Raw genomic sequence first — 15,859 nt, forward strand, 5'->3', positions numbered from 1 at the left:
CCGGCCCTGACCATTTGGGTTGTTGTGTTCCTGTGAATTCTCCAGGGTGATCAGATCACAGTGATCATCATGATGCCTGGAATATGGTAGGAGCTCAGTAAAAGTTCACTCTTCTCCTCTCCCCTTAGTGTGCCCTCCAGGCTTGGTTGCATTTATTACCATGAAGAGCCATTTTTGGCATCAGCAGAAGTAAGGTTCTTTTTGTTCAGTAAACTTAAAAAAAATGTATTTATTTATTTATTTGGCTGTGCTGGAGTCTTAGTTGCAGCATGCAGGATCTAGTTCCCTGACCAGGGATCAAACCCAGCCCCCTGAATTAGGAGTACAGAGTCTTGGCCATTGGACCACCAGCAAAGTCTCTGTTCGATAAATGTTGACTGTACTCCTACTAGGTGTCAAGCCAGGTGCTTTCTCTGGCCTGTAACGTGGCCCCTTCTCCTAAGTGGTTTCTTTTCCTGTGTCTGAATTTAACCCCGTCTTGCCTCCTATACAGAGAAGCAGTTTGAACTAGAATCTAGTCACTAGGTGATTTCTAAAATCTGCTCCAGCTCCAAGTGTCTGCCTTCCCTATCCTTGTCCCTGCTCTGATCCTAGTCCCTGCAGTTTTATGATACAATCTATCTGCTCCTAAAGGCCTCTGAAAGTCGTCCTTTGCTCTTTTCAACTCTGTACCAGAGATGGTTTCCACTCATCTTGCCCAGCGTCAAACCCTCATCTTCCTGCCCTAGCCTGGACCATTCAGTCTCTCACGAGTTTCCCATTCAGAAACATGCATTTACAGTACAAAGTAACACCTAGTACTTTCTACAACCTTTGAAATACTCAAGACCCCTACATTTGCATTTTCAGAGACATATCATTAGCCTCCAGTAGGGGAAAAGGTTATCCTTAAATTCACAAACAATTTATGGGTAGAAGATTTTTATTACACTCTTTGAAGGAGGTGGATTCAGAAAAAGTAACAAAGAGGGTGAGGTTTGTGGCTTTGACCGAGGAATAAGAAACCTCCTATTATTCCAAGTGGTGCAATAGGCTGTCAGTGTACACACAATAACGTTTATATAATTTAGAATGTCTCATACTTGTAATAGGGCTCTTAACATTTTCAGATACCCCTATATTGCATGTATTATTGTATCCAATCACACACCATCACTACAAATTCATGGATGATGGATCCATAATGAGATGAAGTAAGATGGAGTTCCTCTCAAGGCCATTCTGGTTACCTGACACTATCTGGTGTACTGCAAAGAACTAGAAGACCCGGGTTCTCTTTCTTGCTCTGCCAAATAACATAGGACTTAGTTTTCTCAGTTTCTTCATCTGTAAAATGGGAAAAACAGTCTTGGCTCTATATACCGCTCAAGACTGTGTTGAGGACTGCAAGAGCTAATGGTTATAAATGTGCTTTGGAGTTTCTACAGCTCTCCACAATTACAGTGTGCTTGCTACAAATGCCTCAATACAAAGAAGTGGGCATGGCATCATGATTGTTTTCATTTTGCTTTATTTGTCTCATCTAACTAACCATGAATATCTTCTCTTTGGAAAAGCCTCACACAATAAATTTGCATATTTTAATTAATTATTGAGTGACCCTGATGTACTGGGCACTGTTCTAAGCCAGTTTTGTCCAATGTAGTAGTCACTAGCCACACATGGAATGAAGCTTGTGCAAGTGAAGAACTGAATTTATAATTTTACTTAATGTATATTTAAATATATAAAACTAAATATATGATACAGTTACTGGAAAACTTTTAAACAACTTGGATGTGTGAATCTACTCTTTCAACTAGTGCTATGAATCTAAATACAGGTCATGGATTTCTGATGAAAACTTAGTATCTGAACAATGTAAGGTAAAGCCTAGATTTTGAAGACTTACTATAAAACAAAGTAAAAACAAAAATCTCAGTAACAATTTTTACAGGCATGCCTTAGAGATATTGTGGGTTTTGTTCCAGACCACTGCAATAAAGCAAATATCACTTGAGTTTTCTGGTTTTCCAATGCATATAAAAGTCAAGTTTAGGGACTTCCCCGGTGGTCCAGTGGTTAAGACTCCATGCTCCCAATGCAAAGGACATGGATGGGTTCGATCCCTAGCGGGAGAGCTAAGATCCCACATGTCACTTGGTGTGGGCAAAAAAGTCATGTTTATACCATACTGCTGTTTATATATAGTGTGCCATAACATTATGTCTAAAACAATGTACACACTTTAATTAAAAAGTAATTTATAGTCAAAAGATACCAACCATCATCTGAGCCCAGAGCAGGTTGTAATGTTTTTGCAACAGTAACATCAAAGATACTGATTACAGATCATCATAACAAATAGAAAAAATTTGAAATATTGTGAGAATTACCCAAGCGTGACACAGAGACATGAAGTGAACAAATGTTGGAAAAATAACAACAGCGTATTCCTTTAATGCAAACTGCCAATTGACTTAAAAACGCAGTATCTGCAAAGTGCAATAAAACGAGGTCTGCCTATATATTGATTTCATGTTGAAATGACAGCATTTTGGATATATTGGGTCAAAGAAAATACACTCTTAATAGATTTCACCACTTTCTTTTTACTGAAGTTTAATGTGGCTACTTTAAAATTACGTATGTAATTGCATCTTATTTCTATTGGACAGCACAGCCCTAAGCATTGAAGACAGAATAGTGAACAAAGCAGACAAAATGTCCTGCCCTCACAGAGCCTGGATCTTCCCAGGTGGCTCAGTGGGTCAAGAATCTGCCTGCAATGCAGAAGTTGCAGGAGACGTGGATTCCCTCTCCAGGCTGGAAAGATTCCCCTGGAGAAGGGCATGACAACCCCATCCTGAATACAACCCTTCAGTATTCTTGCCTGCAGAATCCCATGGACAGAGGAGCCTGGCGGGCTATAGTCCATGGAGTCACAAAGACTCGGACATGACTGAAGTGACAGCATGCATGCATGGAACTTAAATTTTAGTGTGAAAGACAGATGCTAAACAGAATAACTACATAAATACATATACAGCACATAAAATGGTGACATGCCCTTTGGAGAAAAGTAAAGAAGGGTAATTTAGTTAGGAGGGAGAGAGGTCAAGGAAGACCTAATAGAAGCTGACATTGGGCACGACCCAAAGTAGGTGAGGGAATAAAGCAATGAAGCTATGTGGTGAGGAGCCTTCCAGGGAGAGGGAACAGCAAGTGTTCTGATGATGGGCAATGCCTGCCATTTCAAGAAACCATAAGGATGCCTGTGTGGCTCCAGCACAGAGTACAAGAGGGAGAGTCAATAGGAGATGAGATCAGAGAGTTACGGGAAAGGATATGTAGTAGTCTGTGACAGGCAGCTTCTGACATGGTCCGCGATGGCCCCCACCTCCTGGTGCAAAAACCCTTGCGTAACCCTAACCCTCCCCCTGGCTGGGGACTGGATCTAATGAATTCAGTTCAGTTCAGTTCAGTCGCTCAGTCATGTCCAATCTAATGCATAGAAGATGGCAAAACTGAAGGGGTGTCACTTCCAAGATTAGGTTCTTAAAGGCTGAAGCTTCCACTTTCTGGTAGTCTCTCGTTCTCTCAGTAGCTCACTTTGATGAAGCCAGGTGCCATGTTCTAAATGCCCTATGGAGAAGCCCATGTGGACAACAGCTGAAGGTAGCCTATGGCCAACTGCCAGTGAGGAACTGAGGCCTTCAGCCAAGCAACTTGTGAGGATCCAGATCCTGCCAACAACCACTGAGCCACCTTAGCTGGAGATCTTAACCCACCAGTTGAACCTTGAGATGAGTGAGACCTCAACCAATGCCCTGATCATAGCCTAGTGAGAAATCCTCATCCAGGTGACCCAGCTGAGCCATGCTCAGATTTCTGATCCACAGAAACTGTGACATTATAAATGTGTGTTCTTTTAAGCTGCTAAATTTGGAGGTAATTTGTTGCATGGCAAGAAAGTACTAATACATTGGATCTTGCAGGTCACTCAAAGTACAAACTGGGCAGGGCATAAGGACTGATTAGAAAGATTGGCTGGTATTTTACAAATAGATTGTAGCCGGGCACAGTGGAAAGCGGGGGTGGGGGATGGGGTGTCAGTCGAGAGGCCTCTGAGATAATCTAGGCAAGAGATGCTGGTAGCTGAGACTAGGGTGTGGTATCGGTAGAGATGGTGAGAAGTGTTTGGATCTCGAAGGTATTTTTGTGTTTGTTTGTTCAGCCATACCACTATGGCATGCAGGATCTTAGTTCCCTGACCAGGGATCGAACCCATGCCCCCTGCAGTGGAAGTGCAGAGTCCTAACCACTGGACTGCCAGGGAAGTCCCTCTTGAATGTATTTTGAAGGCAGAGTCAACAGGACTCACTGTTAGATTAGATGAAGGCTGTGCAAGAAATAAGAGATGGATGACTCTAAGGTTTTTGGCTTGAGCAGCTAGAAAAGAACTGTCATATGCACTGAGATACAGGAAATTATAGAATAAGTAGATTTGTGGAGAAAGAATAGGAGTTAGGCTTAGGCTTTGGGCATTCTTAATTTGAGGTGTCTATTAGATATCCACATAGGGATGATGAATTGGACATATAAGTCTGGTGGTTGAAGCTAGAAATATAAATTTGAGAATCTGCAGCATTTAGGTGATAAAATGTTAAATTCCTCTTGCTCTCCACTCCCAGGACCCCACCATGAGGCCCCCACTGTCTCATGTATAGGGGTAAAGAGATACATACACAAATATAATTTTTTTTCACAGTTAGAATTGTTCTGCAACTTGCTTTTGAAGTTTTTCCATGTAAGTACATGCATATATGGGCTTCCAAGGTGGCACTAGTGGTAAAGAACCCACCTGCCAATGCAGGAGACATAAGAGAGACATGGTTCAATCCCTGAGTCGGGAAGATTCCCCTGGAGGAGGGCATGGCAACCCACTCCAGTATTCTTGCCTGGAGAATCCCATGGACAGAGGAGCCTGGCAAGCTGCAGTCCATAGGGTCACAAAGAGTCTGACATGATTGAAGTGACTTAGCATGCATGCACATACATATATGGGGCTTCCCAGGTGACGCTAGTGGTGAAGAACCTGTCTGCAATGCTTGAGACGTAAGAAACGCCGGTTCAGTCCCTCAGTCAGGAAGATCCCCTGGAGGAGGGCATGGCAACCCATTCCAGTATTCTTGCCTGGAGAATCCCATGGACAGAGGAGCCTAGTGGGCTCCTTAGGGTTGTAAAGAGTCGGGCACAACTGAAGCAACTTAACATGCATGCTATATACATATACATATATATATATATATATGTGTGTGTGTGTGTGTGTATATATACATATACATCTCATTTAAAAAAATAGCTGTAGAGAATTCCTTAGTATGAATAAATCATGTTATGTCCATGTATTCATTCATTCACTCAACAAATATTTTTTGAGCACCTAAGCACTGATCTGGATGGCATCACCGACTCAATGGACATGAGTTTGAGTAAACTCTGGGAGTTGGTGATGGACAGGGAGGCCTGGCGTGCTGCGATTCATGGGGTCGCAAAGAGTCGGACACGACTGAGCGACTGAACTGAACTGAAGCACTGATCTAGGGATTGAGGATAAAGTAGTCCATTATGGATGGATATTTAGATAGTTTCTAATACTTGGCTATTATTAACATTGATACAATGCGTATGTTATGCAGGTATCTCAGTTCACATGAGAGAGTTTTTATTTGGCACTGATTCATAGAAGTGGAACATCTAGGTCAAAAGGCTCAATGGCATTTCTAATACTTGAATCTCAAGTTCAATTAGGATAGGACTAACATTAAATTAAACATTAGGATAGGTAAATTTGTGATGAAATCAAAGATACTTAACAAATGTGGAAATCACCCAGTAAAATGCTCTGCTGGAAGCTGTAGGATTGCCTCTACAATTTCCCTTTATTATGAGAGTGTGCGTGCATGTGTGCTCAGTTGCTTGTCATGTCTGACTCTTTGCGACCTTATGGACTGTAGCCTACCAGGCTTCTCTGTTGGAGTGGGGTGCCATGCCCTCCTCCAGGGGATCTTCCCAACCCAGGGTTTCCAGACCCAACGTCAGACCCACATCTCCTATTGTCTCCCTGCACTGCAGACAAATTCTTTTACCACTGAACCACTGGGGAAGCCTATTACGAGAGTGTAGTATGGAATGAAGCAGGGCAAAGGCTAATAGAGTTTTGCCAAGAGAATGCACTGGTCATAGCAAACACCCTCTTCCAACAACACAAGAGAAGACTCTCTACACATGACACATCACCAGATGGTCAATACCGAAATCAGACTGATTATATTCTTTGCAGCCAAAGATGGAGAAGCTCTATACAGTCAGCAAAAACAAGACTGGGAGCTGACTGTGGCTCAGATCATGGCTCAGATCATGAACTCCTTATTGTCAAATTCAGACTTAAACTGAAGAAAGTAGGGAAAACCACTAGACCATTCAGGTATGACCTAAATCAAATCCCTTATGAATATACAGTGGAAGTGAGAAATAGATTTAAGGGACTAGATCTGATAGACAGAGAGCCTGATGAACTATGGATGGAGGTTTGTGACATTGTACAGGAGACAGGGATCAAGACCATCCCCATGGAAAAGAAATGCAAAAAGGCAAAATGGTTGTCTGAGAAGGCCTTACAAATAGCTGTGAAAGAAGAGAAGCCAAAAGCAAAGGAGAAAAGGAAAGATATTCCCATTTGAATGCAGAGTTCCAAAGAAGAGCCAGGAGAGATAAAAAAGAAAGCCTTCCTCAGTGATCAATGCAAAGAAATAGAGGAAAACAACAGAATGGGGAAGACTAGAGATCTCTTCAAGAAAATTAGAGATACCAAAGGGAACATTTCATGCAAAAATGGGCTCAATAAAGGGCAGAAATGGTATGGACCTAGCAGAAGCAGAAGATATTAAGAAAAGGTGGCAAGAATACACAGAAGAACTGTACAAAAAAGATCTTCACGACCCAGATAATCACAATGGTGTGATCACTCACCTAGAGCCAGACATCCTGGAATGTGAAGTCAAATGGGCCTTAGAAAGCATCACTATGAACAAAGCTAGTGGATGTGATGGAATTCCAGTTGAGCTATTTCAAATCCTGAAAGATGATGCTGTGAAAGTGCTGCACTCAATATGCCAGCAAATTTGGAAAACTCAGCAGTGGCCACAGGACTGGAAAAGGTCAGTTTTTATTCCAATCCCAAAGAAAGGCAATGCCAAAGAATGCTCAAACTACCGCACAATTGCACTCATCTCACATGCTAAGTAAAGTAATGCTCAAAATTCTCCAAGCCAGGCTTCAGCAATATGTGAACCGTGAACTTCCAGATGTTCAAGCTGGTTTTAGAAAAGGCAGAGGAACCAGAGATCAAATTGCCAACATCCGCTGGATCATCAAAAAAGCAAGAGAGTTCCAGAAAAACATCTATTTCTGCTTTATTGACTATGCCAAAGCCTTTGACTGTGTGGATCACCACAAACTGTGGAAAATTCTGAAAGAGATGGGAATACCAGACCACCTGACCTGCCTCCTGAGAAATCTGTATGCAGATCAGGAAGCAACAGTTAGAACTGGACATGGAACAACAGACTGGTTCCAAATCGGGAAAGGAGTACATCAAGGCTATATATTGTCACCCTGCTTATTTAACTTATATGCAGAGTACATCATGAGAAATGCTGGGCTGGAGGAAGCACAAGCTGGAATCAAGATTGCTGGGAGAAATATCAATCACCTCAGATATGCAGATGACACCACCCTTATGGCAGAAAGTGAGGAAGAACTAAAGAGCCTCTTGATGAAAGTGAAAGAGGAGAGTGAAAAAGTTGGCTTAAAGCTTAACATTCAGAAAACTAAGATCATGGCATCTGGTCCCATCACTTCATGGCAAATAGATGGGGAAACAGTGGAAACAGTGTCAGAGTTTTTTTTTTTGGGCTCCAAGATCACTGTAGATGGTGACTGCAGCCATGGAATTAAAAGATGCTTACTCCTTGGAAGGAAAGTTATGACCAACCTAGACAGCATATTAAAAAGCAGAGACATTACTTTGCCAACAAAGGTCCGTCTGATCAAGGCTATGGTTTTTCCAGTGGTCATGTATGGATTGGAGAAGGCACTGGCACCCCACTCCAGTACTCTTGCCTGGAAAATCCCATGGACGGAGGAGCCTGGTAGGCTGCGGTCCACAGGGTCGCTAAGAGTTGGACACGACTGAGTGACTTCACTTTCACTATTCACTTTCATGCATTGGAGAAGGAAATGGCAACCCACTCCAGTGTTCTTGCCTAAAGAATCCCAGGGACAGGGAAGCCTGGTGGGCTGCCGTCTATGGGGTCGCACAGAGTCGGACACGACTGAAGTGACTTAGCAGCAGCATGTATGGATGTGAGAGTTGGACTGTGAAGAAAGCTGAGCACCAAAAAATTGATGCTTTTGAACTATGGTGTTGGAGAAGACTCTTGAGAGTCTCTTGGACTGCAAGGAGATCCAACCAGTCCATCCTGAAGGAGATAAGTCCTGGGTGTTCATTGGAAGGACTGATGCTGAAGCTGAAACTCCAATACTTTGGCCACCTCATGCGAAGAGTTGACTCATTGAAAAAGACCCTGATGCTGGGAGGGATTGGGGGCAGGAGGAGAAGGGGACGACAGAGGATGAGATGGCTGGATGGCATCACTGACTCAATGGGCATGAGTTTGAGTAAACTCCAGGAGTTTGTGATGGACAGGGAGGCCTGGCGTGCTGCGATTCATGGGGTCACAGAGTCGGACACGACTGAGCGACTGAACTGAACTGAACTGAGTCATGCCCAAATCCTATTCATCTTCAGCATCTAACTCAAAGGTCTAACTCAAGGTCTAACTTCTACAGAAAGCCTTCAATACTCCTAATCACATGTGATCTTGTGATCTTCCTTTTCACATCGAGTATGATCCTTATCACATACTTCCTTGTATCATAAATACATTCTCCAAAAGGCTTTTTTTTTCCCCTAAAGAGAATGGACAGTATATTTAATTCATCTGGCATCCTCTCTCAGTGCATAGTACAATGTTCAATGTTTGTGTAATTAAACAGAAGCCCTAAAGCAAGAGAGTGAAACCTACAGTCTTAAGAATAAGTGAGGATCCTACATAATGACCAGATGGTGTTTGCATACCATCCGTGTGACATATGCTTTCCATGGCTCACAAAGCTCTGTAGAAATTGCCTACTTCTCCGATTCCATCTCCTACCACACCATTTCTTTCTATGCTTCAACCACGCTGGCCTTTTTTTGCCTTCTGGCTGTGAACACACTAAGTCTGCCCCCATCTCCATGCCTTTGTATCTGTCATTCCTTCTACCCGGAGTGCTCTACCTCTAGATCTCTACTGGCTGCTTCTTTTCCTTCAAGAATCTAACAATTTTTACCTCCTCCAATAGGACTCCTTGACCATCTATTCTAAAGTAGGTCTTCACTTAGACAATGAACTTATGGTTGCTGGGGGCGGGGGGAGGGAAGGGACCGTTAGGGAGTTCAGGATGGACAGGTATTCACTGCTATATTTAAAATGGAGAGAGTTTGGGATGGACATGTACACACTACTATATTTAAAATGGATAACCAACAAGGACCTACTGTATAGCACAGGGAACTCTACTCAATGTTATGTGGCAGCCTGGATGGAAGGGGAGTTTGAGGGGAGAATGGATACATGTATATGTATGGCTGAGTCCCTTCGCTAGTCACCCAAAGCTATCACAACATTGTTTATGGCTATGTGAAAGTGTGTCTCTTAGTCGTGTCCAATTCTTTGTGACCCCACGGACTGTAGCCTGCCAGGCTCCTCTGTCCACGAGATTCTCCAAACAAGAATACTGGAGTGGGTTGCCATTTCTTTCTCCAGGGGATCTTCCCAACCCAGGGATCAAACCTGGGTCTCCGGCATTGCAGGCAGATTCTTTACTGTCTGAGCCACCGGGAAAGCCCTAATCAGCTATACCCCAATACAAAATAAGAAGCTAATAAACAAAATAAAGTAGGTCTTCAACTCCAGTTACTCCCTATTCTATCATCTTAACTTAATCTTCCACATAGTATTTTTCACTTTCTGAAATTAACATGGTCATCTGCTAGTACTAGCAGGTAAGCTACACCAGAAGAACATTGCCTGTCTTGTTCAACCCTGTATACTTCTTTTTTTCCCAATTATTTTTATTAGTTTGAGGCTAATTACTTTACAATATATACTTCTAATGGCTACAACAGAGTCTGTAGTAGTAACAATGCTTTTGGCTGAAGGAAAGAGAATTTTCAACTAAAGGTTGCATAAACCATAAAGATTTACTTTTCTCAGAGGTAGGCAGTACTAGGTAAGTTTGGTTCAACCATTCAATGCTGTCTGGATTCTGGATCTGCTCCTCTTTGATGGTCTTGGACTTCCCTTGTGGTTGGAAAATGGCTGCCAAGAGCAGATGCATCGCCAGAAAAGATACCTCTCAGGGAGAAAGGGGATATCTTCTCAGGGGAGAAAGGTGGGAGCTTTCCTCTCACACTTCTCTTTTATATTCCATTGGCCCAGACTGAATGGGAGCTAAGACCATTACTCTAGTAAAGGATAAATATTCAACCTTGAGTATTCATTGGAAGGGCTGAGGCTGAAGCTGAAGCTCCAATACTTTGGCCACCTGATGCAAAGAGCTGACTCATTAGAAAAGACCCTGATACTGGGAAGGATTGAAGGAAGGAGAAGGGACGACAGAAGATGAGATGGTTGGATGGCATCAACTCAATGGACATGAGTTTGAGCAAACTCTGGTAGTTAGCAAAAGACAGAGGAGCCTGATGTGCTAGAGTCCATGGAGTGTCAAAGGGTCAGACACAACTTAGTGACTGAACAACGACAACTGGTAAAGGAGAGTAAGGTTATCATGATTTTCTTTTTAACCAGTCATAATTCATCACCTGGAGCTGGGTCTGCATTTCTTAAGCCCCGTGGCTCTGCTGATACCAGAAATAAATCTGGGCTCCCTTAGCAAGGAAAAAGTGTTATGGCTGTTGTGGAGGTAACCAACAGTATGGAACACACAGGTACTCGTGGAACAGAGGCGTGAATTCAGGCTGATCTACCAACATTCAGTGATTAACAAATTTTGTACACACATGCACTATGCAAAGCCAAGATCAGTGATAAAAGGCTTTTACCTTTAAAGGACTTCCAGGTCCCAACTCTCTGGAAACTTTGTTTATGCTTTATTGGGACTAATGTGATGGCTGCTGAAATAGACATGCTGCTAAGAGATCTGGCCTTCCCTGGACTCACAGAAGCCATCAACCATGCATGCCCTATACGTAGGTGTGACTGCTTGGTCTTTGAAGATGGGAAAAGTGGGGACTGTGCCCTTATGGCGGTAGTAGGATCCACTTAGAAGCGCTGCATGGCTCCACAGAAATGACTGGCCATTTGCAAACTCTCAACACATTAAGTAACCAGACAAAATTGCTGCAGTTAGCAGAACCTCACTTTGCACTTGAGGAGGCTTTACAGGGTCACAAGTACTTCAAGATTCACATCCTTATTTCTGTCTTGTTCAGTTGCTAAGTTGTGTCTGACTCTTTGTGACCCCACGGACTGCAGCATGCCAGGCTCCTGTCCTTCACTATCTCCTGGAATTTGCTCAAATTCATGTCCATTGAGTCAGTGATGCCATCTAACCATCTCATCCTCTGCCACCCCCTTTTCCTTTTGCCTTCAATCTTTCCCAGCATCAGGTGACTCTTTGCAATGAGAAATGAGTTGACTCTTCGCATCAGGTGGCTGAAGTATTGGAGCTTCAGCTTCAGTCCTTCCAATGAATATTCAGGTTGATTTCCTTTAGGATTGACTGGTTTGATCTCCTTGCTGTCCAAGGGACTCTCAAGAGTCTTCTCCAGCACCACAGTTTGAAAGCATCAATTCTTCAGTGCTCAGCCTTCTTTATGGTCCAACTCTCACATCTGTACATGACTACTGGGAAAACCATAGCTTTGACTATATGGACCTTTGTTGGCAAAGTGATACGATGTCTAGTTTTGTTAAAGCTTTTTTCCCAAGGAGCAAGCATCTTTTAATTTCATGACTGTAGTCACCATCCACAGTGATTTTGGAGCCCAAGAAAATAAAATCTGTCACTGCTTCTACTTTTTTCCCTTTACTTGGTACGAAGTGATGGAACCGGATGCCATGATCTTCATTTTTTGAATGCTGAGTTTTAAGCCAGCTTTTTCACTCTCCTCTTTCACCCTCATCAAGAGGTTCTTTAGTTCCTCTTCTCTTTCTGCCACTAGAGTGGCAGTGCCATCTGCATCTGAGGTTGTTGGTATTTCTCCCTGCAATCTTGATTCCAGCTTGTGATTTATTTCTGTCTTAAGCATCTTTATTTTACATCTCGGTTCAAAATATGTTCTTTGGTTCTTAGGAAACAATTTCTTGGAAGGTGAAGAGAATAAGGAAAGGAGTGGGAAATGGAGAGGTGATAGGAGGGTGTGTAAATGCTTCTAGAAGATCAGTGAATCCTCAGGACTCCAGGTAATTGCCTTCCCAATACCACCCTCCTATCCCCCCCCCCACTCCCCGCGCCCCGGCCAGAGGTTCAGGCCCCCACCACCCAGCTGTTCCCTGCCCTGGGGGGGGGTGGGTTCGCTACAGTAACTTTCCTCTCCGAGGTTGCCTTCCCCCCTCGCTCAAACGTGAGGAGGACCGATGGATAAGAAAACGGTGTGAGCAGGAGGTGACTCAGGCACATCGCTCCGGCCGGAAAACCATTCTCCCTCCTTCGACCTCTGACATCGGCGCGATCCCTCCCGGGCGAAGCACACAATAGGCGGCCGCTCCACGTCCTCCCCCAGCCGCTCCGGCGCCCCTGCCCTGGGGGCTTGAGGGGTGTGGGGGGGGAGGATAGAGTTCCCCAGCCCTTCTGCGGGCACTGCAGCCTAACGGGCGGGAAAGACGCGCTGGAGTAGAGCGTACTGCACACTTGGCGACTTTCCGTGTCCCCCCGCCCCCGCCACCCCCCAAATATACATGAAAAATGAAGCAGCCAGATCTCCCCTCCCGGATGCGGCTGCACTAGCAACATCAGCTGCGGGCGGAGCCCGAGCGGTTGCCACTTCCCCCCTCTTCCCTCGTGACCCCGGGCCCCCCTCCCGCGCTCCCCCCCTCCGCGCACCCTTCCCCGCCAGACACACCCTCCTCCTCCCGCGGCTCGCGCGCGGAGCTCGGGCTCTCTAGGGGAGGGAGCGGCCGCTGCCGCGGGGCAGGGCTGCGAGCGAGCGAGGGAGGGCGGGGCCGCGGGGGGCGGGGGGCGGAGCCGCGGGGGCCGCGCCACCGCCGAGCTGCGATGTGGCCGGCCAGCCGGCGTGTAAACACGGGGAGCAGCCGCGGCCGCCCCGGCCCGGGGCACTGAGCACGCCCGCCGAGACCTGCCCGCCGCTGCCATGGCCGAAGTGCGCAAATTCACCAAGCGGCTCAGCAAGCCTGGCACGGCGGCCGAGCTCCGTCAGAGCGTGTCGGAGGCCGTGCGGAGCTCCGTGGTGCTGGTGAGTGACCGAGGGGTGCCGGGGGACACGCTCTAGGCGAGGACGACCGGGCGGCTTCCCCCCCGCGCGCGCGCGGGGCCGGTACGGGGACGGCGCAGCCTGTGGCCGCCCGGTGCGCTCCGCGCTTCTTTCTCCGCTTCAGTAAGTTTTTGCCGCGGTCACCCCTCGCTGGGGGTCCGAGTCCCAGGCGCCCGCTGACAGCGCCGCGGTTGCCCGGCTGCCCCGCACGGCGGAGGAGGCGTGCGCCCGGCTGGACGCCGACGGGCCGTCGGGGGCTCGGAACCGGGGCCCGGGAGGGGAGCGTGAGCTGGAGAGCGGACCCCGCTCCCCGAGACCCGGCACAAAGAGCCTGCGACCCGGGCGCGGCGAGATCTCGATTCCCTCCTGGCCGCACCTGAGGCAGCCTAGGCGGAAGGATGCGATGAGCGTTTTGCACACACACACGCGCGCGCGCGCACACACTCACACTCACACACCGTGTACACACAAAAAAAGAACCCCACCCAAAAAGCCCCGGGCGCCCAAGCTCTGGCGGGCGGTTAGAACAGAGGAAGCGTAGCGACTTCCTCCTGCTCCTGGGGAGAGGGTGGTGATGGGTGTAGAAGGGGTGCTGCTGGCGCTGGCGCTGCCGCCCAGAAGGGAGCGGATTGGAGACAACGGGGTTCCGGGGCGAGTGGGCGCGGGCTCGGCAGCCGCAGGGCCAGGGACTCGGGAGTGCTCCAGAGGCGAGGAGATGGGCCCCACGGGTTTTAGGAGAAGATGGTGTGCGCTAGTGCGGAGATGGAGAACCTGGGCTCAGAGCCCCACCGCTCAGGGCTGGGGGATGGGGGTTGGAAAGCACGCTGACCCCTTGGGAACCCTTCCGTTGCACCCTCGGGTTGTCAGACTCTGGAGCTCAGCGGACGGGTACTAACGGGTCCCTTCTGTTTTCAAGACGCTTGTTTCCAATTTCCTGGACCAGCGATCAAAACCTAAATAATCAGACTGGTTAATTACTGTTTGTTTTGTTGCTTTGGTTGGTTGGTCGTTTTCGTCTCTCTGCAGTCCCTCTACCTTACAGCAAGTTATCTGCTGTGTTTTAATTTCACCATTTAAGAGTGAGCTTCTTTTTGTTAAAACAACTTATCATCGGAAGGGAACTTCACAGCTTTTCCTTGTAATTTTTCTGTTGATCTTGTAGTATCTGTGATAAAACCAACATAAAAGGGAGGCCAAAAAAAAAAAAAGAAAAAAGGAGGCCAGGGACCTGATCCCAACTGTGGAGAAAGTTGACATTAGTGGGAGTTCTGGAGGAGGATCAAAAGCAAAATATGTACCTTTGAGATAAAGATCTGATCCCTAATAGCTACAACTGTGCAAAGCCAAGTGACTTTAAAGAAATCTCTTTATCCTGGCTGGAACCTTGAAAGTTTAATCCTGCTGTTTAGCAGAGCTAAAAACCCAGACCTTTAATGTTGTTTTAATGGACTTGGCTTATTGTGTGTCTCACTGATTGTAGAATGAGGTCCTGTTGGGGTCAGATTGGAACCTCGATTGTCAGCACAGCCCGTTAAGATTGGAAGGCAAGCTGTGTGTAGGGAATTTGTACCAGGGCTCTTATCTCGGGTGATTGTTAACAAGTGATTCAATCTCCCTAGCACAGGAAACCCTTTTCTAAATTCAGGAAGAAAGAAAAATCTCACTTAAGCAGGATGGCTGGCCCTCTACCACACCCTGTGAAGCGGACAGATGGTCTCAAGAGAATAAATGGGCCTCAGCAAACCTCCACTGGGATTTGACCAGCATTTGACCTGCCACCCTCAGCAGCATAAAGTTAACAGTAGCATTCTTGCTCAGGTTTTCGGGTTTGAAAAAAGATTTGGGGTAACACAGGTCCCTTCTAACCACTGACTCTTTGGCAAAGCTCAAAAAGCTGTTAGCGGGAGGAGCCTCCAATGAGAGATGCTGCCAACCTAGGTTACTTGGGACCAAGGCCACAGACTTTAACAGGCAAGGCACAGAAATATTTATTTACTCCTTTGGTATGTAGTCCACACTGAAATTTTGAGAGGTGGGGAGAACTGATTCTAGGAATCTAAATCTATATCTGTTGAGTCCTTACTGTGTGCAAGACACAATCCTAGATGCCTTAAAATGATGAGTGAATGTGGATGACTTTATTTTCATTTGTTTCATTAGTTTCAGCCTGGATTGGGTGTACATATGTGTTTGTCAGGAGGATGCCCAGATTATATACATAAGTCAATTATAGATTATTCATAGCATATTAATGAA

The 15,859-nt window shown here is 46.0% G+C and overlaps 1 protein-coding gene and 1 non-coding gene across 2 annotated transcripts in view; one reads left to right on the top strand and one right to left on the bottom strand.

The window, feature by feature from the left end:
* Positions 1-4,245: 4,245 nt before the first annotated feature.
* On the bottom strand, positions 4,246-4,318 carry TRNAG-UCC (transfer RNA glycine (anticodon UCC)). The gene has a single exon. It is a non-coding gene; the product is annotated as a tRNA-Gly (tRNA).
* Positions 4,319-13,383: 9,065 nt separating this feature from the next.
* The window catches only part of DOCK11 (dedicator of cytokinesis 11), a 214,143-nt gene continuing 211,667 nt past the window's right edge, over positions 13,384-15,859 (top strand). The window contains 1 exon segment of the mRNA XM_070462215.1: positions 13,384-13,585. Within this exon segment, the coding sequence (XP_070318316.1) occupies positions 13,484-13,585 (102 nt within the window). The 5' untranslated portion in view covers positions 13,384-13,483.

Source organism: Odocoileus virginianus, unplaced genomic scaffold, assembly GCF_023699985.2.
Source record: "Odocoileus virginianus isolate 20LAN1187 ecotype Illinois unplaced genomic scaffold, Ovbor_1.2 Unplaced_Scaffold_1, whole genome shotgun sequence".
Classification (NCBI taxonomy): Eukaryota; Metazoa; Chordata; class Mammalia; order Artiodactyla; family Cervidae; genus Odocoileus; species Odocoileus virginianus.